The sequence below is a fragment of the Corvus brachyrhynchos genome, unplaced genomic scaffold (genome assembly GCF_000691975.1).
Source record: "Corvus brachyrhynchos isolate BGI_N302 unplaced genomic scaffold, ASM69197v1 scaffold32, whole genome shotgun sequence".
In the NCBI taxonomy this organism is placed as follows: Eukaryota; Metazoa; Chordata; class Aves; order Passeriformes; family Corvidae; genus Corvus; species Corvus brachyrhynchos.
Window position 1 is genome coordinate 11,721,018 of NW_008237919.1, and position 25,398 is coordinate 11,746,415.

The 25,398-nt window shown below is 40.4% G+C and overlaps 1 protein-coding gene across 1 annotated transcript in view; it reads right to left on the reverse strand.

Annotated features, from left to right (window-relative positions):
• The window catches only part of PTPRB (protein tyrosine phosphatase, receptor type B), a 64,256-nt gene that overhangs the window by 16,637 nt on the left and 22,221 nt on the right, over nt 1-25,398 (reverse strand). Inside the window, exons 5-22 of the mRNA XM_017733096.1 lie at nt 24,188-24,466; nt 23,604-23,861; nt 22,079-22,342; nt 19,354-19,623; nt 17,277-17,537; nt 14,876-15,142; nt 13,303-13,566; nt 12,057-12,320; nt 10,882-11,145; nt 9,951-10,214; nt 8,819-9,088; nt 7,938-8,201; nt 6,841-7,104; nt 6,187-6,468; nt 4,740-5,018; nt 2,688-2,837; nt 1,217-1,460; nt 3-56 (exon numbers count right to left, since the gene is read on the reverse strand). Of these exons, the coding sequence (XP_017588585.1) occupies nt 3-56; nt 1,217-1,460; nt 2,688-2,837; nt 4,740-5,018; nt 6,187-6,468; nt 6,841-7,104; nt 7,938-8,201; nt 8,819-9,088; nt 9,951-10,214; nt 10,882-11,145; nt 12,057-12,320; nt 13,303-13,566; nt 14,876-15,142; nt 17,277-17,537; nt 19,354-19,623; nt 22,079-22,342; nt 23,604-23,861; nt 24,188-24,466 (4,462 nt within the window). The remainder of the gene's footprint in view (nt 1-2; nt 57-1,216; nt 1,461-2,687; nt 2,838-4,739; nt 5,019-6,186; nt 6,469-6,840; nt 7,105-7,937; nt 8,202-8,818; nt 9,089-9,950; nt 10,215-10,881; nt 11,146-12,056; nt 12,321-13,302; nt 13,567-14,875; nt 15,143-17,276; nt 17,538-19,353; nt 19,624-22,078; nt 22,343-23,603; nt 23,862-24,187; nt 24,467-25,398) is intronic.

The window sequence follows — 25,398 nt, forward strand, 5'->3', positions numbered from 1 at the left end:
TAGGAAGTTCCTTTGGGTCTTCACTGAAAAGCTGGGTAAAAGCTCGTATGCTGATCCTAAAAAAACCAGTAAAAAACCAGCTCATCAGATGTTCAGAACCAACAGCAGAAAAGTAAAAACTCATTTGCCCCCTATGACACAACTAAAACCTTTCCACTGACCACCAATTAATTCTTAATTACCTGAGTTAATCAGTATTCTACTTAATTAATAATACTGATCCCTGAGCGCAGCTTGTACAGGTGAAGTGCTCTGAGGTACCCTGGCAGAGGTAACAGATGGGGCTCTGGCTGCTGGCACACACAGCCTGACCATGTCTGAAGGCAGGACTAGCAGAAGCTGCAGAGGAGAGAGGACTCAGAAATATTTCTCAGTGGGGACACATTTTCCCTTTGTTTGGCTGGGCACGACTGTGCTAATGGATAAATGCTATCAGCCTCTTTGTTCTTCTGGTAATGTGGGTATTTCCCAGACTGAAATTTTGGGAAGTGTGCCCCAATGAGAGCAGACTATAATAGGGTAGCACTGTTTTGATGATGATGATGAAGAAGCTGAGACGCACAATGGGCACTCCTTGGCATGTGCCTTCTGTCCATGTGCCTTTTCAGTGAGCAGCTTGCAGATCTCTCAGGACAGTATTTGCCTGTGGGAGGGGTGTGACAGACACACTGAAGCTCACGTTTGGTCTCACAGCCAGCGTAACTGCTGAGCCTGGTCTTGGCAGTCACCCCCTTCTATACCCTACAGCTAACCTGGACCTAGATCTGGAGCCTGAGGATGGTGCCACAGGATAGAATAACCTTGAGGTTTTTCTATCTTGTTCCAAAGGAACAAGTGGGGTAGTTCTGCCAGACTGAGTGAAGCATGCTTGCCTTCTGCTGTTAAGTACTCTTCTGACTCAGCCAGTGGTCTTCAGTCCTTCCAAAGAAATGTTTAGCAGCAATAGCAGAGCTTTGCATCAAGTTGAGGTAAATAAGTAAACCTATTCACTGCACAATGTTTTGTACGTAATTAATCATATCTTTCCCATGCTAGTGAATGACTGGTTCTTACCTATGGAACAGGGGCATGGATAAAGCTTTCATAAATTTGCAGTGAAACACAAAGAACATTGTACAACCCACTTACTAATCTACAGAAGCTCAAGTGGATCAGGCACCCAAATGACACCAAGCCTAATAATGCGACAGAGCACAACTACCAATATAAGTCTAACCTATAAGCAGTTCGAGGCTTTAGAGGTCCATCGCAGAATTTCTGGTGATCTGGATCACACTTTCCTCCCAGATTTTCCATTTCTCCTCCAAGCTTAATGTCAAAGCTTTTATAGTCACTTTCAGGGTTTTCAGCACAGCTACTGGCAAAATAATTTGTCTGGTAGATGCGTATAGAGTTGTTGTGTTTGTACTCCAGGTAGGAAGGTAATGGGTGCTGCTCATCGGGCTTTGGTCCTTCACTACCTACATCAGAAAGTCAGAAGGTTTAGATGCCACAGCCATTAATGTGATGAGGTCTATAGGCTCAAGCTCTTGACAGACATATTCTTATCCAATTTTCTATTTCTTGGAAGCTACCTCATGAAGACAAAGCTACAGTGGTTAGGGTACCTTGTTTCTAGTACCAACTTTTCTATTATTTTTTAGGTAGATTTCCTCACAAGTCCTCAGTGCAACTTTTGCTGAAATAGGAATGCACAGGTCATATTCTATGTTATGACATTTTTTCCTGTGCTGTTGGTGTGAGTTTTTGTGGTCCAGATTCCTGGATCCTACTACCAGTTATTTCAAAAAACAAGTAAAAAACCCACACACTGACAACTCTACTGTATATAGAGAAGAACTACAGTAGGAAATTACAGGGATCCCCTGAATGTAAATTCACAATACTAGAAAAAAGACTCAGATAGGCAAAGCCATGGTAATGAGCGGTCCCTTTCTCAAAGAGCTTTACAGTCTGCCCAAACATGACAAAGCCAACAGTAGAAATACTATCTGATTTTTTTTCCTAAGAGCTCATGGACAGAGAGATTAAGAAACTTCCATGAGGGCAACAAAATATGTCCTGGCATGCCAGTAAATGAAGCCACTTCTAAAAATGAGGTACTAACTGTTGAGACATGTATCTGATTTGTCAGACACATGTCTCAACAATAGGTCAACTGTAGAAAGGGAGGTTTACATGCATGCCACAAGGACAATTTCTGTTCTGTTTTACAGTGCCACATGCTTCCATTTTCTTCAGTCAGCAAACATCACCTGGCAGACCTTAGGCTTCTCAGCATGGCTTAGTGAAACTCTCCAAGAGCTGCCTTTTAGTGGTCCCACCTTACATTTAAACTACCTTTTGAGATCTGTGTACAGCAAGGCAGTTTTTTCCTGTGTTCATCGCCAATGGCAACCAACATAACTTTGGAAATTGTCTGAACATAACCTAGAGTACAGAAGTGTAACCTAGAGTACAGAAGCTAACTACTACCTCTGTCTGAGCACTGTAGTTGCTACAGACTCTCTGAGAATAGGATGGAGTTCTTAAATCCTCAGGCTAGAGAGGAAGTATGGATCCCAAACCTGTATGACACTCAGCCACTAGATGAGGAGAAACCCCTTGGCTGTGCAGTGCTAGGGATGTACTTCCTCATGTAAATTTTATAGGCTATAGAGAGAATAGCATTAAATCATAACACTTACCATCAGCCTCCCTCACAACCACAGTAAAGTACTTCACAGCTCCATTAGTATCACTAAACCAGCTGCAGTTAAAAGTAAAGTTGATGGAGGATTTGGTAATCAGCACGTCTTTTTTGTTCACTCGTATGTCTGGAGGTGGCTGAGGAGGACCTGAGTGATTAAATAAATAGAAAATAAATACAAAATAGAGAGAAAGCATTACTTATGTACTTGCTGTGGGCTAGATCTAGTAAGGAAAACGCAATTTGTAATAAATCTTGGTTGCCTGGACCCAAGTCTCTGATTCTATTCTCTTTGCAATCAAGAAAGTGTCTTCACCTCCTACAGCAAAACTGCCAAAAAAATGAAACAAGCCAGCAGTGAATTCACCATAATAAGAGTGACACCTCCTCAGAAGGAATTCCTGCAGAAGCCCACATGGAAATGCATTAAAGTCATGTTAAGTCTATGAAAACAGAAATTGTAGCTGCTAAAAATGACCCAGGTTTAAGCCAAGAATTTGGAGGACACCTAACACACTACAGAAGTTACCTATTTTAAGCATCTGTATTTCTGCTTTATTTTCCAGAGGAACAGCCAGGGTCAGCCAGACACAGTATTCAACTACAGACTACCATTTTCTGGACTGACTGCAGAATTTCTATAGGAAGTGTTCTTTACATGATACAAAACTATACCTTGAACAGTGACACAGCAGAAGTTAACTGGAAAGGGAAGTACACAAAGAAGAAAGTGCAGCAAAAGTGGGGATTTTAAGGATCTACATTCCTGAATCTTTTAAAAATCTGTAGTACTGAAACTATATTACACATACGGGAAACATATAAAAAATGTAAGCAGGTGGCTAAATTTCAAAAGCTTTTAGAATGCCAAAAGAACCAAAAATTCACACATATATATGCTGTTTAACTAAACCCCTTACATCTACAAAGAGCAGCTGCAATTTTTTGTGTTCCTCTGAGGTAGGGTCTCCAGTCTTTACCAGGGTCTGGGAGAGCAGCAGCGTTCAGAACAAATAAATGACAACAAACAAACATAAACATAAACTAAGTAAGAATAAACGTGAATCAGCAAACCTTCAAATAGGACCCACTCTCACTTCTTGTGACATGAATTACTAGGTCTTACATCTGGCTTTGTAGGATCCTTTGTGATAGAGGAAGAAGATTAAAAGGCAATTGAGGGGCAAAGGACAAGGTGGGTTGGCAACTGAACTCTAGCTTAGCTCAACAGCTCCCAAAGCAAACATAATTTTTATGATCTAGCATTTCACACAAACATGGCTTTTAATAAGAAGCTACAGAGGCATCCCTGAATATAAGCTTCCTGGCCATCCTCTCATTTTTGAGAAGTTAAGCTCTAGAGCAATTCAGGCCTCTGCACTGTGCTGTGCCACTGCATGCTGAGGTAGTGCCAAACCTGGGGGAGCTCTAGGGTCAGTGATGGTAGGCTGTTGACTGCAGTGATGCCTGGCAGTGCAGAGGCACCAGCAGATGCTACTGCTATTCTCCACTCAGCAGCCTACGGGTAGAGAAACTGAAGAAGCTGTTTCAAAGCACATGCTATGGAAATCTGGATCCTCCCTCAGGTAAAAGTCCTACAGGTGATTTGGTCAGATAGCACCTAGAAGAGTCTACAGAAGCCCAAAGAGAATGTAGTACTACAATCTAATGTCCTTACTGATGGATATTTGTGCTGAGGATGGCTACCATCTATGAGGGGAAACAGCCAGACACAGAAAGTCAAGCAGCAACCATGAAGACAACTGAAGGCATGTGATGATGAGTACAGGATATTTGTTTATGTTTCTCAGGCTATATTTCATGAATGAGCCAAATAGTTGGGTCTGGCAATGTAATGAGAGGCAACATAGTCAAAATCCTGCATTGTCTGTCACAACAGGGACCAAAGGATGGGTTCAATCTACTTTGGCCACCACTCTATACATTGGCAATTGGGGAGCTCAGAACTCCTTTTACTGTCTAACCAACAGGAGCAATTGATTATTGCTGCTTGAGGCCTCTCTTCAGGGCAACTCTGAATTCTACTTACGATCGATCATTGTGATGGTGCTGTCTTCAACCACTTCACTCGTCATGTCTGCAGAATGCACCTTGATGGACACCAGGTATCGCTTGTGGGGAACAAGGGTCATGATATTAAGTAGAGATTTGTCTTTTTCTATCCTTTTAGAAAATTCCACTTCACGAGTGTCCATTTTTTTGCACTCGACGCTATACCCATCAAAGTCAGAATCGGGAGGAGTCCAGGAGCACGCGATGGCAGTAGAGGTTTGGGGCCGACAGTGAAGGCTTTGGATCTTGTCTGGTTCTAGAGAAATGTTGGGAAGTTGAAGCTCGGTAGGAAAAGGGATAGGTGTCATACACTCTCTGCTCACACTACAGCTCCTAGATTCTGCATCAACCATCAGATCAGAGCAGGAGGCTGGGAGTCAGAATTCCCAGCAAATCTTTGCTGCCTGATTATTATGCAAGGCTGCCTAACTCATTTTAGTCATCTGAAACCAGATCTAGTGACATCTACCCCATCAGCTTTGTGAAACTCCAGTAATTAATTGTGAAAACAAGGAAAAAACTCCTATTTGTTCAAGTCTTAACATGAACAGCAACACCACAAAGCAATGGATTTCTAGAAAGCTGTTACAACTTATTTGGAAGCTCCATGTGGTCACCAGTATCAGTCAATACTGATACTGTCATCTCATGACTGATCTTGTCTCCTGGGCAGCATGTGATGTGTCCATGTAACTAAAACATACCACAGAAATATGCTTCATCCATGTAATATGGAAGCACCATTTGTATCATGACATGTAACAAAGACAGGGTTTCACTTTCAGATGGCAAGCATCTACATTTAAGTGATTAAATACAGGGGAAATTTTAGTTATTATGCCAAATTAAAGAGCTATATAGCTTACTAAACATAGATGTCAATTTAGAGCTGAATCCCACCCCAAATTACATGAGGATTTGCCACGACTAAGTTATTTTTACAATTTCACGTTACTTTTTCAAATCAGCCTGTTACTGATGTTGCTAGAGACAGCTAGAGATGAAACAGATTCACAGACATGGACAGAAACACAGAGCAGTGGAATACTGATTCCAGTTTCAAATCTAGTAAAGCACAGTTTCTTTCATCCTTCCCATGTTATCATTCAGAAACATTACGATTATTTCAATATATTACCATCAGAGAAGTTTGGATATTTAGCTTTATTTTACCTCTGAAACTGATTGATTTAGGCTCTGCAACCAAACAGCTTGACCCTGGATGTGAAGGTTGTAAATGTCTATTTTCAGTCTTTAAACAGCTGACCTTGCACACAGCAAAGGTTTAGAATCTAGCTGAATTCATCACTGTCACTCATGAATTTATTAATGGCAATTAGTGATTGCATAAAGAACTGGTAATATTTTACAGTTTTGCATCTTCTTCAGTTGCGTGTTAGGGTGCAACGGAAACTTTTACTTACTTGTTCTCACACTTGCAGACTGTGACCGACTGTATGTCTTCCAGGTGTTGCCACTGACGGTTCTGACACTGAACTCATAGAGTCTTCCAGGTCGCAGGCCATAGATGATGCGTACTTTAGATTTGCTGCTGCTGTAGGGGTTGAATACTGTGAGGGGATCCTTTGGAAGCCACTGCAACTCAAAATCATCATAGTCTGTCCAGTCTGGAGGACCCAGCCAAGTGATTGATAAAGAAGTGTTTGCAACATCAGTAAATGACACAGTGTTAGGAGGGCTGGGTGCTATGCAGAAAGGGGGGGAAAATGAGAGAAGAACAAGAGATTCTTAACAAATTTTTACACAAGACAAATAAGATGAAACACGCATTATTTTGTTCATGCATCACAAAGTAGTTTGTATTATCTTGTATACACAGAAAGTTACTGCACCTGTGCTGATGATGGTGACTCTTGCAGTCATAACATATTCCTGAGGCTTTAAAAGGAAATCAGTGCATGTTTCTTTCACATTCCATTGGTTTAATGCACTTAAGGTTATCCTTCACCTTAATACCTTCAATGACTCTTACAATACATCCTCCCTCAGAAATAAGTCTGTTGCATAATTGTGAACTAATGAATTCAAACAGATGGGACTAAAAAAAACTCCCATACCTGTTCTTCCTTCAGCATTTGCTGTGTTGGTCAGGTCACCACTGTGAGTTACCACAACCAAAGTGTACTTTCTTCCAGGAACAAGTCCCTGGAAATGCCACTCTTCCAGGTCTTTCCTTTGCTCGGTTTCTTTCTGTGTCCCATTTGGGTTGTAAAGATTCAGCTCATAGAAGTCAACATCTCCTGCTGCTGGACCCCAAGTGAACCACAGACTATCCGTCATGTTTCGGTTGGATGCCTTGAGACCAGCAACTGGGGCTGGTACTGAAAAAAGGAGGAATTAATATTACTTTAACTAGAGCATCCTTTGGGTGAGAAGAAGCAAAAAGGTCAAGCAGACCTTACACTTGTCCTGTAATGATAGTCATGTTATAAACTAGACAGCCACCGCAGCTGGCTAAAAAGCAGGAAGCACATCTCAGTAGCTTCCTTTCTTATTTTGAACTGCCACTGTTACCAAGAGGTTGCAGTGTTTATAATGGGAAGCTTTGCAAGCGTTAAGCAGCGTTTTCCTAGTCAGTGTTTGGAAACACCCATTTCTGAGGTAGCTGAAGAAAAGTGCACCACTGTGCAGACATAGTCTTACAGACAGGTTACTGTATGGTGCCTCAGGGGAATAAAGAAAGGTTTCACAGAATGTCAGAGCTGCTAGAGCTGCTTAGAAAACTCTGCTTCCCACATATGGCTGAACAAACACAGAAATACAGCGAGAGCTTCCCATGGGAAACAAGTTTAATTTACTGGTAGATTGTCTACCCCATTAACCCTCCTTGCTTTGCCTTTTTGCCTTTTCCACACATAGGCCAATATTGCTTTTAGGAGGGGAGACAGCCATTTTCCAGCTTAAGGAGCATACATTGGGATGTCTCTCTTCTGACATGAGCTCCCGGGAACTGTTGTAGAGTTCATTTGTCCGTTGTAACTACATCATTCAGAATTTACCTTTTTATATATTTAATGCTTTTTACATATTAGAGTCAATTTTGATACTTCTAATAGTTGCTCTAATCTAGTATGAGCATCAGACTCAGACAAGGTCAGTGGTGTCCCCCAGGAGCACCACACTAGAGACAGATGGTTTTCTTAGATGTTCTTGCCTGTTCTTCCATAGACAGATGACTCGTTAGTGAGGTCTCCACTGTGCGTAACAATCACCATTCGGTACATCCTGCCTTGACGCAGGTTCTGGAATGAACACTGCTGGAGATGCTGCTCTCCTGAGATCCTGTCATGAAGGGACTTGTCTGGATTGTACAGGAAGATGTCATATGAATCAAGCTCCCCTTGTGAGGTGGTCCAGCTGAAGGACAGTCGGTCAGTGGTGTTCTCTGTGACTTTCAGATTTGTAACAGCTGCTGGAACTGAAAAGAAGGATAAATGCAAAAGTAAATATCGGAGTCTAGGCACTAAGCTGAAACTTTAATAAACTCAGGGCTGTAACACATTTCAATTAAGCCTCAAGTAGCTAAGTAGTGTCAACAGCAACCGTCAGAAACAAGGGGAAAGCATTTATGAGATGCCACTGAGTCTCTCCAATACAATATTTTTATTTCCCAGAAGGCGTGACTAGACTGTGCTCACACAAACAGTCCATTAGTTTCTACAAGAAGCTTTAAAGACTACAAGCAAGATGTGGCCTTGAGTTTAGAAGGGTATATTCACTTCAAATCCTGCAATAAGAGCCTTGAGACTGTGGATTAAAAACTTAATGACAATAAAGCATTCAGGTATTTCCACAAAAGACAGACCGAGGGAAGCATCCAACATTTTAGTTTAATATCCTTATTACGAACCATGGTCACATTATGATAATAAATCTCAGATTCACATACAAAGCATGTATCAGGAAAAATGATGCATAAACATCCTGAGTCCGTACCTTGCTAGAATCTTTTCAGAATCAAGATATACAGATGGTTCATGTATTTAATGATATATGACTGAGGGAAGTATAAATAAACCAAGATGTTCTAATTACCTGTTCGGCCAACAGTTTCTGCACGCTTACTGAAGAGCCCACCACTGACTGTCAAAACTTGTATTTTATACTTCTTGCCAGGCAGTAAATCTTCAAATTTGTGCTGTTTGGCAGTAGCTGGCTCTGATTTGTTACTCAGGAGGATTCCTTGCTCGTTCAAGAGCAGAATGTCATATCTTTCGGCTACACCAGGGGCTTTCTGCCACGTTACTAACAAGGAATGACTGCTGTAAGCATGATGGGCTAATAATTCCTGGACAGAGGCTGGAACTGGAAGTGACAGTTAAAGGCAGGACATTACCAGGTGAGATACAGACCACTCAACACACAGATGTGAATAAAGTAACTAACAGAACATAACTTTATGTATTTTCAGGTTCACTTGTGGGAAATGTCTGTGCATATGTTTATGCAAACAAATAACTCCTAGACATAAATACAAACAGATGAAGTTATGGAGCATCAGGGATGTCTGAGCTGGGAATGGAGAAGCAACAGATGTATATAGACTATCATGAAAAGATGGAGAAGGAGAGTGGAATTAACTGACTGAAACAGTTAAGAAAGGAATATGAAAAATAAAGGAGTCGTAAATTGGTGGAAAATAGGAGCCCAGAATTGAAAATGTTAGCCAGCAGCTGCTGCACAAAAATCAAGGCCACCGATAACAAATGCAGGTGCTAAAGAAAGAGGATAGATTAAAAGCAAGCTATTGCATTGCTCTGTATGTTGTGACACCCAGGATACTGGGGCATTATATTGTCTTACAAGCCTTGACCATGCAATAGGCTCTGTTAGAACACAATACTTGACTACATGGAGTAGATGCATGTGTCAGATGGGTACAGGCATAGGAAATGAGAGGGATGGAACTGCATTCATCCTATGAAGGAAGACACTAGGCTGGACTAGAATTCCATGCACATTCACCCATGTAAAGCTACTGACATGACACATCTCGTTGGTATTAACAGACCTGTGCCTACATCATGACTCATGCTCTTTGAGATAAAAGCTTTCCATGAGTCTGAATGTCCCCATGCCCTATGGTACATTCATAAACATTATTAAACAAGGGTCAGTCTCTGGGAAGACATAATGAAACTTTCTCGTTGTCTCAAGAGAAACATACTTGTTCTCCCAAAAGCTGCTAAGCTGTTGTGCAAGGTGCCACTGTTGGATTGCACCACCACCCGGTACTGCTCCCCAGCTTCCAACTTGTGAAACATGTGCTCAGAGACGTGTTTGGAGACACTCTGGGAATCAAGCTGATGGTTTTGCTGAAATATAGTCACTGTGTAGGAATCAACATCTCCACCTCCAGGGGTCCAGCTCACTTTCAGGCTGTTTGTCATGCCATTAGGTGACACATGAATATTTCTGACCTTGCTTGGAACTGGAAAAAAACAGGGGAAAAAAAGGCACCTGCTCACAAATTTCCTGTTTGACTCAAGCTTCCTAATTTCTACCTACTTTATGGCCACAGAAAAAATGATTCAAAAGAGAAAGATCATTTACAGGTACAAGTAATTTCATTCATGGGTAAACACAAGTAAAATTGTAAATATTTGTGTGGGATTATGCCATTTTAGAAAAGCAATTCTATGTGTAACCTCCCTCTTCTCCACGTGATGCTTTAAAAACACCTCAAAAAATCAAAGCTCTTTAGGTACCCTCAGCTAGTTAGCCATTTTGACATTATTATCTCGATTGCTCTCTTCAGGTAAGTAAACAGAGGTGTAAAATGGGTAAGTGATTTAGCTAGAGACACTAAGCAAACAACAGGCATGCCTGGGGATAACAGAAACTGAAACACTGACATCTCAATACGATTCTCATGCAACAAATCAGATTCTCTGCCAACAATCAAATATTGGTAAATGTGACATTTGTTTACTAAGCACAGGTCAAGCTGGCTGTAGTACTACTGTGATTTTCAATGAGACCTGCTGTCTCTGAGCCAGCATTACAGGAGCTTAAATAAAACCATGGCTCACCCTTGATTTTCAGTGCTTCATTCTAGAGAAGCCTCAACACATTTTAAATACCACATTATTTCTTACTTGTCAGGCCTTCTATGAAAGTAGCACGTTGTGCATCTCCACTGATGGTCAAGACAAGAATTTTGTATAGACGTCCTGGAGTCAGAGCTGTGAACCAATACTCCTCAATGGTGTTCACAAGGAAAATGGGTGGGAAGATCTTCATATCATTGAAGAGGAGTTGAATCTCATATTTATCAACATCCCCCTCAGCCTTTGACCAAGTTACCTGCAGATCTTCTGTGCTCCTGTTATTAAGAGTCAGTTCCTTCACTGACTCTGGCACTGAAGAGGTGAGAAGAAAGATAGGAAACTTCTCAGTACTTACTAACAGATCACAGCAAAAAGCTAACAGCCATGCTTCTGCGCTACAGTTTTTCATTCAGTTCCCTAGGAAAGCAGCAGATTGCAGATGGTCTGCACCCCATCTAACATTGGAAGGTCCCGTTTCAGGACAGAAGTCCACAATCTATCAGCATAAAAATAATAAATAAATAATACTGGAGCCTGCAGGGAGCTGACCTAGCCAACAAAAACTGAGTAAGGTCTGTATGTGCAACAAATACAGTGCAAAGAGGCCTGAGCTAGTGCCAAGGCAAGGCAGCCCACCTGTGTGATGCAGCACCACAATGCACTTTCCAGCTTGTACCAGACACAGGTGAGTTGCTTTTGCTCAGTGCTACATCTGTGTAAAAAACTGAGTTTCTCAGCATGGCTCCTTAACTCACATACAGTGCCAGGTGAAGACAGGCAGATTGCATGCAGATCCCTGCTGGCTCCCAACTAGCCACCTTACCACTCCTGCCTCATGCTCTCCAATTCCAGTTCTTGGAGTGGTTTGAATAGAGTGAGGTCTAGTCTATCTTCTTCCTTATATATTTCCATGACCAGAAAAAACTCTTTTGTACATTCTGGCATAATTTATTTATAAATACTAAACTCATGTGGAAAACAGTACAACTGTTTTTTGGCTTTCAGTGTTTCAAGATTTGCTTTCCAATTTAACAGCACAGGTCTCTTCTTTCACTTTTTGTTTGTAACTTAAACACTGCTTTCTGTATTTGGAACAATACACAGTCAAAGAGTTATAGTCAACATTCTATGTTAAAATCATATGGGATTTTTGTTCCTGGGTATGGTAAATGAAAAAAAATAACCCTGGAGTGTCTCGGAATGTTTCCAGGGTGCTTACTTACTTGTTCTGCCATAGACCCTTTCACTAGTTTCATATTTCCCACTCCTTGTGCTGACTGTGACACTGTACTGCCTCCCTGGGACCAGATTAGTGAACACACATTCATTTTCATCCTTTGGGACACTTTTTGTTTGGATGAAATCATTGTTGTTCCTGATGATCACTTCATAATTATCAAAATATCCAGATGCATGTAACCAGGATACCTTCAAGTAGTCACTTCTGGCTGAATTGCTGACAGTAAGGCCCTGAACACTTGAAGGGACTGAAAGAAAAAAACACATAAAGATTCAGAAGGCAATAATTTCCTGCAGTAACAGGAGCTGTGATAGAGAACTATATTTGTGGTAGTTACCAGAGTTTTGTGAGGAAATTGCAAAAAGACAACAATATGGATTTAAGCAATTAAATAGTAACTGCAGTTTCCAGGCTGCTTTACATCTTACGACAGTACAATGGTTTGCCTTTCCAATTTTTGGTCTTACGGAACTTGCTCCGTTTTTGTTAGAGTTGTGAGTTTCACAGCAAACACTGATCCAGAATTTGGTTCTTGTCCTTTCATGGCTGTTCCTTGGATTTTCACTTAGATCATGAGAAGACTAAAATTGCACTAACTTGATACTCTTTGTTATTTTAACAATATTACAATCTTTCTTTTAGTTTACTGGTTTACGAAGTGTAAAGTCTCAGTTTTCACAATTTTTGAGAAAGTTTTAAAAGGTTCTCCATCATTATTTCCATCCTTTTCTGAGATTTCTCTATTCCTGTTACAATATCCTTGAAAATTGCATGACCAAAACCACAGACGTGTCTGTGTCTTACCAAAACCAACTGACATGGGTGTTACTCATTATTGTGACACCCCACTAACATTTTACTAATTATCCTATCCTATTCTGTTCTTTCAGTGCCTGAGTAACTTTCTGAGGAGATGATCTGCAGGATATACATGAAGGGCCAGGGAGAGGCATTAAGGGCAGGACAACACATTTGAGCCAAAACGGATACATTATTTCTGCTCACTCATAAGGACTGACATGACTTTTATTCATGCTAAAGTATTTTTGCATGACATAAAGCAGCAACAGGGGCATAAGAATAAAACTAAGTCTATAAAGCTCTACTTTTATAGTTTGACCCTCCAACCCCTACTCATCCATCCCAGTTTGGTCAGATATTGATAAATCATTGGTAATGGCTATACAAAACAGTTACAGTGACTGTACCTGCTCAGAGCCTCTCTTTACCTGTTCGTTCCTGGCCGAGGGAATAGTTTTCATACTTTCCACTCTTTGTGGTTATCATCACATTGTAAAGCGTCCCAGGAGAAAGGCTGCTGAAGGAGCATTCACTGAATGATTTGGAAATGGTGAGAGCCTGAACAATCTTGTCATCATGAGAGAGTGTTACCAAGTAACTGTCTACATCTCCAGAAGCTGGCAGCCAAGAAACACTGAGGTAGTCACTGCGACCGGAGTTATTTACTGTTACTCCAGTCACACTGGAAGGAACTGTGAAACAAAGAGGGAAAAACAAAAAAAAGCTTTAACTAGGCAATTCTTACCGCTGTGAGAATCCCTGAAATGCCATCCCCTGCAAAATAAGTGGTCTGGGACCCTGAGAAGTTCTGCACTGACTCCCTCTCAGCAACATTCATCTGCTTTCTTAAATAGAGTGAAGGAAATTGTCTTTGGTGGCCCGATCCCAGCACTTCTAAAATCCCAGAAGTTGAGTTATCCTCTCAAACTGCCATTCCTCAGTAACAGCAATAAGTGGTGAGGCTGGTGAGATGCTGAGGCCCGTAGCCGAATGTTTCATTTCCAGTGGGTTCTCTGACGCCTAGTGGACAAAACATGAATGCCACTTGTTTTTCAAGCCAGCAAGGCAAGCTCAAAGGCTCCGCATTGCCAGAACTATCACCACTAAGGTACAAACCTCTCAGTTATAACAGGGACAGAGCTTAGATATAATGAACTTTCACATTTTCACTGGACTCTGCTGCACTGAACTGACTTACCTCAGCAGAGGGGCTGGCCAACAGCTGTCAGCGTCAAACCCCCCCCCAGATTTTACAAAATAAACTTACCTACTTTAAGCCTTTTAGTATTATTCTTCAATTCTTTTTCAGGTTTGTTTTTGTCTTTTCACCTGAAAATAGTTGTTTTCGAGGAGAACATTGCAGAAAACTGCAGAATGCCCGGCCTTTGCCAAATTCACATAAAGGGTGAAATTGCAGTGTTGCCAAATTTTTCCTCTAAATATCCAAAGAACTGGTATTACATTTCACGACTCTTTAAACTTAAAGAATTTGATGCAACAGTAAATCTTGTTCTATGAAACACAGAAGGACCTCATAATAAGTAATTAGCCCTGGTGGACATTCTTTGATGTTGGATTAAAGAAAAAGAATGGGCTGTGACAAACTGAAACACATATACATCCCACCACCTTTAGGCTGGTTCTTGGCACACGTAAGTAAGGAGCAATCATCCTACACCACCACATGGAACAATGGAACAAGAAAGTCCCTTCCAAGGAGTGATTCGCCCAGCACAGTTGTTCATTACTCTCAGGGCATACTTTTGTCTTTGTTACAGAGTGATCCTGCTGTACAGAGCCCCACTGTAGTTAGAGCAGTTAGCTCTCTAAAGCTATATTTACACAAATCTGGACAGACAGTGTGCACATATGGACCTATACAGATGAAACTCCTGTTTTTCTGAATACTCAGTGCAGTGGCTTAATCACAAGACCATTCTCTTAGGTAAATTTAGCTTTGGAGAACTAACAAAAAGCATGCTGGAGTGTTTTCTTTTTTACCTGTCCTTTCCTCTGCAATTGTTTGCCTTGAAGATATCCCTCCACTGACAGTGGTGACAACAACTGAATAAAGACCTCCAGGTTTCAGAGGATAGAAGTGGTATCTGTTGGTTTCACTGGGAACAGTTTCATTTTTAATGACAACATTCTCGTGAATCAGTAGCACTTGGTATGAGTCTACATCTCCCAGTGCTCTTGTCCAGTTGGTGAACAAGCTGTTGGTTGATCCCTGACTTGCCACAGTCAGACCCGTCACTTGGGCTGGCACTGAAAAGAAAATTGTCATAATGTTACTGAGGAGAAACAAAATTTAAAAGAATCCCCCAAAGAACAGAAGTTTAGTCACACTGAGGAAGTGCATCAAAAGAACATTCCAATTTGCAGCCAGACTCAACAGGACTAAAAATACTTCAACTGTGGACTGCTTCCTGTCTGTTGGGATGTGGTCTATGGGAAACTAACTAAGACACAGAAAGGTCTTTCAGCCTTTAGCACAGCTTTTCTCAGTCAGATGAAAATGATTCAAGATCAGGGAACTGGAAGAGATGGCATTTTATAAATACCATTAAATAAAAGCCATCAGTTTAGGAAATCACTAAGGGTTTTTTGGTGACTACTTCAAATATAGTCTGTGTCTTTCATTTTCCCTTTCCTCTCCCATTCCCAATCTTTCATTTCTAATAAATGGCAAACTTGTTTGAAGAATACCTCAGGCACAGTCACCTATACTGTGTCAGACCCTTTAATTTTGGGGATAACTGAGATGGATGGTTATGGTTTAACTTACGTCAGAAGATCTGCAGGATACCAACTTTTATAGCATCAAAAGATGAATTGTTAAACAAATGTAACATTTATCGAAGCATAAGCTCATGAACTTAGCCAGACCAAAAAGGATAAAGAAATAACAAAGGAATGGAATACGTAGCACAAATTTTACCCCAGATCCTCTTTCTTTATTTAATTTGACAATATTTGGTTATAGCAAGGAAATACAATTACTTCTAGGGATTTTTGTCTACATGACCAAGCACAAACGAAATAAAGACTCTAACTAATCACTAATGTGATTGCACTCTTCTGCTCTTGTTTTATATCAACCTTTTTGCACACATAGTACTGTTTTAGTAATCATTGACAAAAGCTAAAAAATTAGGCACATGGCTGAAGAAAATGTAAATCAAAAATCCTTCCTGTTTCATAATGCTCTCATAACATAGTTAGCTCCAACAAGACACTGAAGTGCCACATTTCTGTGCTAAATGCTCTTTTAGTGATACTGCAGGTTTCACTGGAAGCTGACCAATCTGGGATGCAAGTAAGACCTATTTCTGTCATATTTACAGCAATATTCTTCAAGCCTAGTAAGCTGTTCTGCTGCAATGAAGATTCAGAGGTTTGGAATGCTCATTAAAACCTATGTTCAAGTTAATTGATGTTTATTCTTTACAACGCACTTTGCATGTAATGTTGACACACTATCAGTGCCTGATGTGGTTTCAAGCATTGACTCATAGCAGTGAAGTGGGACCTTTATGCCCAAATAGGTCCCCTAAAGGGGCATAAGTCAGATGGAAGTGAAATTCCGGCTATCTAATAACATAGCAGAGAAATGAAAATGTAAGCTAAACTTCTCAGGCCTTGGAAGGAGTTAAAAAATTTAAGTAAGGACCACCATCCACCCTAGGCATGCTTAGATTCAGACACAAGCAGCTTGTTTCTCCCTGTGCTGTGCAAGGCCAGAGCTACATTTTAAAACTTTGCCTGCACTGCAGAATGCTTAAGCCAATGCTTAAGCAGAGTAAAGTAACCCATATGGTTTAAAACTTGCACATGTGCACAAAATTATCACCCTGCAGGGGGTGAGAATGGGACCTTCCTTGTGACGCAGTCATCATCCTCAGTAACAAATACATATTCTGGAATCAGAAGAGTGAAAAGATTCAAAATACATCTTCAAGGTAACATATGTTTTATGTCTGTCAGCCTTGGAATGTTCCCCCTAAAGTAACATTTTCCAGTGTGGTGATGTTTCTCTTTTTCTCGGATGATGAATGCTTTGTATCAAGGAAGTGACTCTCCTGAAAATACACAGTGAAAATTGTTCTTCTTGTATGGAATCTTGTGCTAATGTAGATTGATTAGAAGTGACATAATATTTCAGAAAGCTGTTTTGCCAGGAATTACACATCTATTTCCCAAAAATCTTAAATAAATACAGCAAGATAACTGACAGTCAGAAATGAGAGACTCAGAAATGTAACTTTTTTTACTGAAGAAACAAACATAAGATCAAGACTTTTGAGATTTAGACATTGAGTTAACTCAGTTCACTACAAAGCAAAAAAAATTGTTAGTGGTTAAGAGAAGTAAAGATTAAAACAGTTTGACAAGATGATACCTGTTCTTCCTTCCACTGAAGTCCAGTTGCTTAAAGTCCCACTAATGGTAGTGATGGTAGCTGTATATTTCCTTCCAGGTACCAAGTCAGTGAAAGTGAACTCCTTAGCTTCTTTTGCAAGTCCTTTTTTTACAATAGTAAGATCATTGTCTCCCAGGGAAACCACATAGCTGTCCCATTCTGCAACAGGGGTCATCCACATGACGCTAAGTGAAGATTCATTAGCATGCTTCACACGGAGCTGGAGAACAGGCTCTGGAGCTGGAAAAGCACACAAATATCGCAACGAGAACAGGACTGTGTAGTGAGCACGCATGCCCTATCTCAAGCTGCTGTAAGAAATTTGTTCTGTAAGACAGAAATGTGACAGTAATAGAGTATCTGCAATCAAGAGGAGATTCTCTACCTTTCTCTAGGAAGTGATTCTTATAAATCTGGTATTTGTGCCCCTCTTCCAGTGAAGGACTGTCAGCAGCAGACTTCAGCAATGCACTACGGCTGTAATGCTTAGGTTTAAACTTACATCAGGATATATATTTTAGTGCAAATGGAAATGCAGGGAAGTCAGCAAACTTCCTTTTTGAACTCTGGGTGCTGAACAGGGATGTAAGACATTTGTACCAGAAGTCAGATCTACACCTATTTAGTTCTAACAAACTAGGTTGCAAATTATAGGGTCAGAGTGACATTGATTTTGCACTGGTTTATACCTCAGTCAAGTTGGGAGACACTTGAAACTTACAGTGGCATAAAAGAAGTAATTCGATCAGTGAATTTCTGTGTGTTCATGTGTGTGTGTGCCTGCATACACTGCAGGCATCTCATCTATCGCCTAACGTAGTCCTGATCTGATTTTGTCCCTGTCACATTGAAATACAACTCAGTTTCCAAAACTGTGGGTTAATCTAAGAGAAAACTGTGTCACAACAGGGCTTAATACCTATGCTTCATAACAGACACATTATGCACCTCACTGTGGGTCAAACACAGTCATAATACAGCCACTGCCGGATATTATTTAATGGACCTTGTTCTAAACATAGGATCACTTAGATTGGAAAAGATCTCTAAAATCATTGGGTCCAACTATTAATCACTTAGTGGAGTCAATTAAAAGTAACATCATAAACTTAAATTACTTGCAACATATGTCAAAATAAGGAAGATGAGAATGTATCTTGCTCTGATCAAGTTTGCTAGAAGTCAGAGAAAGCTTCAGTTTTGTAGCTTCTGCTGGTCTTGCTGTTGTGCAAAATAAAACAAAATTAAGTCCTCAGGGAATGACAGGTAAGGGTATAGTAGAAAAGGTAGGCCCCAGGAAGGGTGAGGATAAAGTAGGATGGCCCTGTCCTACCTCACATTCTTCACTGAGATAAGGGTTAGACTTGAGCCTTGCCTGTTATTCCTACTCCAAGTCTTCCTTTCCTCTGAATTGTACTTATTCTGTATTCACTGAGCAGAAATTCTAACAACTATATAGGAATTATTTTATAAATTTGAAGCAAATCAGATGTTGCTTTGATTAACACACTGCAAAAGAATTCCACTCACATCCATGCAGTATATATGGACTTCATTTGGAAACACAGACTTGAACAGACGAACCCATTTTCTTTATGGAATGCAAGAACAAGAACTGGGATGTTACAGAACAGCCATACTAACATACACTTTAGCCAGCTTTGGTTAACACAGTTAATATTCTTTACACAGACTGGCAAGGAAACACACTGATGAACAATACAAGAAGGCCTACATTGCTTTCTTTAAGACCTTTATAGGGTGCCCTACAATCAGCTACAAAATATAGCAGTGAAATGAACACGTAATGTAACACCTCAGACGTGACAGAATCATGATACAGTTCCCCAAACTTTCACTAACAAAACATTTCCTACAAAAGTAATCCTGAAAATTTTCACAGAACTGCTAAAAATATTTCTGTGGTTTACAAGGGAGCTCCTTTTTATCGTATTAATAGCGAAATCAATTTGTGGATTCCCAAGTACTCTTTCATTGTTCACAGAGCCCAGCTGAACACTCTGCACTCTTACAGCGCTTGGATGAGCATGCTGACCTGTTCTCCCCATGCAACTGGTCTTGCTCTGCAAATTGCCACTCTCCACAATGACTTCCACGCCATACTCCCTCCCTGGGATGAGGCCCACATCATGGATGAGGTACTCGGTGGTGTCCTTCTCGAGGGTAGTGTTGAGCACCAGGGCTGAGCGGTTCCACAGGAGCAGGTGGTACCTCTCCCAGTCTCCTGCGGGGGGCACCCAGGTCACTCGCAGAGACCGTGGCCAGCCGCTAGCACCTGCCTGCAGCTCCGAAACTTTCTGTGGAACTGGAGAAACAGAGAGTGAAAAAGCAATTCTGATGAGACATAACTGTACTGGCAAAACCTGTCTCACAGCATAACTATTGTACAAGTGCTTGGACCAGCTAGAGCAATGTGAGTTACCTTGTTGCAAAGGTTGGCTTTCATTTTAAAGACAAGTTTTACTCTTCCCCACACAAACCACTCACTTTTCCCCTGCTGGTTTCTGACATCAGAAATGGGGAACCCCTCTTAGGGCTGGCAAAATCTCCTGTACGCTTCTTGGATGCATTTTGCAGTTTCCAGTCAGGTTCCCTGTTGTTTCCTGCACTCAAGTTCACTTAGAAACTGCCAATCCATTTTTCACTGCTAAGGCTGTAAACTTCAATCTCTATCAGCCAAATACTGGTATCAGCAGCAGAAAAGCAAAGTCTACTGACTTCTCCCACAAAGACTGCTTCTTCCACCTTGTATGCCCTAATTCCTCCCAGCTGTATAAGGCACTGAGGTTAAGACAGAGGTCCATTAAAGCATCCACTCCATCCTGTCCTGTACTCCAAGGGTCCTGATTTTACATGCTTAACCTTCTCACCCTACACTCCTGCAGGTCACATTGGACCACTGAAGCTTTTCTGATTTTCATGGAATAATTAAATATTAGCCAGACCAAGCAGAGACTAGAAGACAAATGCAGACCCTTAGGACAGGATACCTGTAGCTTAGTTTTAAGATACTCAGAGATGAGCATTGGAGCCCTGGGACCACTTGCAAGTATTAACTGTAAACTACAAGGGTAGAATCATGTTCTCATGTTTTATCTAGCTTAGTTAATACTTAATTGTTCAGTATCTAGCACAGAATTAAAACCTCTCTACCAGCATCACAAAATACTCACCAGTTTCACTTCCCATGGGCATAGCAGGATATCAAACCTACAACTCCCATATGCCAGTGAATATGGGAAATGTGTTTCAATTTCTGAGTGAGTGGATATAAGCACACAGTGTATTGTTAGGAAGCATAACTGAACTTACATCATAACAGATAAAGTTCAGCCTTGTCAGGCTGGCTGGACATCATTACACCTGTATGGCACAAAGTTTCAGTCTCTGAGATGTCCATATCTCTTACCACAACATTCCTTGGCAGGTTCTGCTGCTGTAAGCACCCTCTCAATACACAACAATGTGTATTATGTCCTTGAACACCTGTCTCTCTCTGTGAGTTACAGAGGGACCCTAAAGGCCTAATCCCTTCAGCATCTGCGGACCTGACAGTCTGGATTTACAAACGTATCTACGCCACAGAGCTTCTGCTGAAGTGACCATTTTCAAAGCTCTTGATGTCTATGGTAAAGGAAGGAATTGCATATGATCAGCATCCTTGGAAATAAGACTTCTAATCCCTAACTTTGAAAGCACTGGATCTATGTTACAAAGCTGGGGATCAGTGGTATTGAGTGAGGGCCTGAAGTTTTCCCTTTAGACTGAAATGGTAATTTTAAAGGACTTCAGTGATAGGCTAAACAAACAAAAAGAGACATGCATATAAACTGGTCCAGCTTTGTACTTACTGGACATGAAAGACTTTTACAGGGCTCTTCCAGCCTGCACTGAGAATGGGGTATCAGCTGGGTGTGTCAAGGATATGCCTTTCACATGAGATGTTTAGTTGTGGACAATAAATATTTTCTAAAATAAATACTCTGCTCTCTTACACCCACATTTTCTACCTTTTGGCTTTGAGTCTACTAAAAATTTATGTATGCATTCTTCACCAAGTTAGACATCTTTTACCATCTAACTTCTGGTCGGGCTAGGCTGCTATGGAGAAGATGACACACCTCTAGGGCCAGTAATGCTATGGGAGAATTATGCAGGATTTTTCAGGTTCAGAACTCATACAAGAGTTACCTGAAAGAAAATTATTAAGTCTGAGAAAAGACAAAGAACTCCTAACTCAGCTCCATCAAGGCTGCCACACGCCTTTGTTAATCCATGCTGTCAATAGTAAAGAAAGTTGAGACCTAATCTTTTCCCATTTGTAGATTTGTGTCTGGAAGGAGGAATAAGACTAGACCTTGCAAAATTACTTTAAAAACTGTTAATAATTTGACTACATGCACACTTTCCCATAACGTAACTCATTTTATCTAGTATGTTGAGCTGAATTCAAGATAACAAGGTTAACCTGAATGAAAGTGCAGTAGTATGCAACAGTTCTGTAACAGACTCACTCAACTATACAGTCCAACCAAAATGCACTTCTGTTGCCTGCTCCCAAGATACGCTGGAGCTGCTTTTGGCTGACAGATTAACTTTTGCCAGAGAGTCAGCAGGGGTACTCCTGAAACAGTACTGCGCTCTTAATCTTATTTTGCCTGGAATCCAAATCATTTTGTCTCTTACAGTGATTTGCTACAAGGCCAGCGTAGGCAAAAATAGCATTAGTTACAACGTTCTTACTGAAGCAGAAGACTTACATGTCCTGCCAGTTGCTGTCCGATCAGTGAACAGTTCACCACTGATTGTGCGGGCAGTAACCTGATAAAGACGTCCTGGAGTTAGCTTGTCAAACTGAGCCTCCGTGACTGGTGGCTGCACACTTTTGACTTCTTTAACTGATCCAAGATGAGACAAAGTGATATTATAGAAATTGAGGTTTCCCAAAGGTCTTCTCCACTTAACTTTTAAAGCATCTAAGCTGCCATCATTAGTCACCATCAAATCTAAGACTTCGGCTGGGGCTAAAAAAAGAAAATAAGAAAGAGAATAAAGTATATCTACCACAAAACATATAAGACCTGCTGCCTCCCAAACTCCCACAGTAAACTTTTGATTTTGAATAATTATATGAGATGGAGTATGAATGATTTTGCCTGAACAGTGAAAGGGCAAAGTCTGGTCACAGTGCAACTGAATCCTGCCCTGTGTAAGACATTGCACTTCTGAGAATGACATGTCTTATGATGCCCACTCTTTTTTCATGGAACAGAAAATCTTTTAGCCATGTCTGCACGCACATCCATCATTTTGACCATAAACCAGATCATGCACATGCTCCTAAGGACAAGAGATGCCTGCTACATTTTGGTAAGCATTACAGCATTACTGCAGCTATGCCTGATTTACAGCAATGTAGAAGGGATTTGAGTAAGATTCCTTCACTCGAACACTCCACCAAAAGAAAAGCATAGCCAGCTCCAATATCTTAATTTCACAGGCCTGAGGCGCAGGAGGTACTGAAATGGAGGACCATGCTGCAAGCCATATGGAATGCTTTTACACTCTAAGAATACCTGTGAGATTTAAAATCTTTGCACCCACAACAGAAAGAAATAAAAATTTCTGAAGAAATAAAATTAAATTAGTAAAATGCCCAGAACAGCCCAGGTGTCAATAGCAGTCATCTGTGCATCCTAGACATGACAATATTTTCACTTAATATTAAACTGTTTACATGATAAGATTTCTGTAGAAGAAATTGCATCTTACTCTTCCCAGAAATTAAAGAGAGCGAAGGCATGACCCTTTTCTGCCTATGTAAGTGTTTTAACCATTGGACTCTGGCAGGATGTTATCTTATCTTTATCTGTGTGACCACAGAAGTCCATCCTGAAAAATATTCCTGAAAAAAATGTAATTTCTAAAACTCTAGTTCTGTCAATCAATATTTTTTTGTGAAAAGGAAAAAATCCCAACAATCCACAAAAACCCATATCAAAGCAACCAACTAGGCAAACAAAAACTCCAAATAACCCTAACCGCCAACATTTAATTTTAAAGTTCTTAACCTGCTTTACATTTTTTTCCCACTTCCCTTTCTGACTTTTTCCACTTTCCTTTTAGCCCATAACTTTGTTGCAGTGGTAACTTATGGAATTAAATAAGTTTATGGTGTCTCTAACTTGGACTATGAATCACTTATTATTCTGAAATATGTTCTATAATGCTATTAGGTTATGGCCTTAGGTTCTTGTTCTGTTGTGATGAATTCTGAAATCATACCTGTCCTGACTGTTTGAAAACTGCTGCTCTCCAATCCTGAAGCCTGAGTTATGATAGAGAGGTTATACAGGTGGCCTGCTGTAAGTCCTGAAAAAGTGTAGGTGGTCAGAGAACCTTCCTGGTGAATCTCATGAACTGGTACATGATTATCCAGTAACAGCAGCCTGTAACGATCCACACGCCCAGAGCCAGGAGACCACGAAACGTGGATAGTGTCTGTCTTGATGCTGACCTGAATATTTTTCACAGGAGATGGAACTGTTGATATAAAAAGAACACATGCTTAAGGCCTAATGGTTATCTCCATGATTTCAGCAATTTTGAATAGATTTACTCTTGGAATATGTTGGGTTTCTTTACGGTTACTGAACACCCAATGCCAAATACACAATAACAATGAGACCCCATTCTTAGCAAACAAGTTTTTGTGTCAGTCAGAGATTCATATTTCATTTCTACTTATAATCAATAGATACTTACATAAATATATACACATATATTGCCAGGTAGAAGAATTATATCTATTTGCTAGTTTCAAAACGCACATCTGAAGAATACTGTAACTACAGGAAAAGAAGTCCTACCAGTAGATCCACTTATGTGAAGTTCAGGGGTAGTCTTATTTCCAGCAACTGCACTGAGGACAATGTTGTATTTATTCCCAGGAATGAGACTGGAAAATGTATTTTCTGGTTTTGAAATCCTTCCTTGTACAGAGACTTCTTGTATCTTTTTATTATTATGATCAAATAATACTAGGTTATACATGTCCACCTTTCCTGATGAAGGATCCCATTGAACCTGCAAGCTTGTGAGTGTAGTTTTCTCCTTATTAATTTCCAAACGAGATGGTGGCAAGGGATCTGCAGTTAGGAAAAAAAAACAAAACAGAGAAGATAAACCATTTCTTGATTTGGGATTGCCTGAAATTTTACGCAGCAGCACAAAAATTCTTCTGAAACTCTCCCTTTACCATCATCATGCAGCCAATACTTTCAAAAAGCTTTTTCTTTCTATTTAAAGACACCATACACTGAAGCCAGTCTACAAGAGAGTCCTGCAGAATTCAGAAGTATTACTTTAATATATTTGTACATGCTCACTCACACAGACATGCACATAGCAAAACATTTCCACTGTGGATGTATATTGCAATCCTGGAAATCTGCTGATAGTAAAGCTGTAACAACTTTAATAAGAAACAGCAAACATGGAAACCCAGCAAATTTTACTCAGTGTAATGTAGCTTTATAGATGGCAGCAACAGCTTTCACTTCCTAGCACTCACCCTACACTTTATTACTAATGGGCATGAGCATTTATACAGTTTTAAGGGAAACAATCTTTTGTTTTTAGTATTAGCTTCAATGACTTGAAACAGATTCTGATAGAATATGCTTCTGCTCTGTTGCAGTACTGTTCATATAAATTTAAAAACCCCTGAACACTACATCGGATAAACCTTCAGGAACTAATATTGGAATTACTTCTCTGAAACTCTCAACATTCATTATGTTGTTTATTAAGAGGATCTCCAGTAAAATCACCTGTGAAATAAGATCCCGTCTAAAGGGAAGGCAAACTGACTAAACCAAAATAATCTGGTTGCTTTTTTTCTCCAGGTGTATTTCATCACTCACAAGATTTCATGCAAACCACACAAATGTATTACATGTTGATGTACTAAGGTATTGACATTTATGTCTTCCAATAAGGTTAAGCAAATTCTTATTGAGAAGGTATCGTGAAACAACCCAAAGCAGCGAAATCAAGCCTTCACAAGTTGGGACGTTAA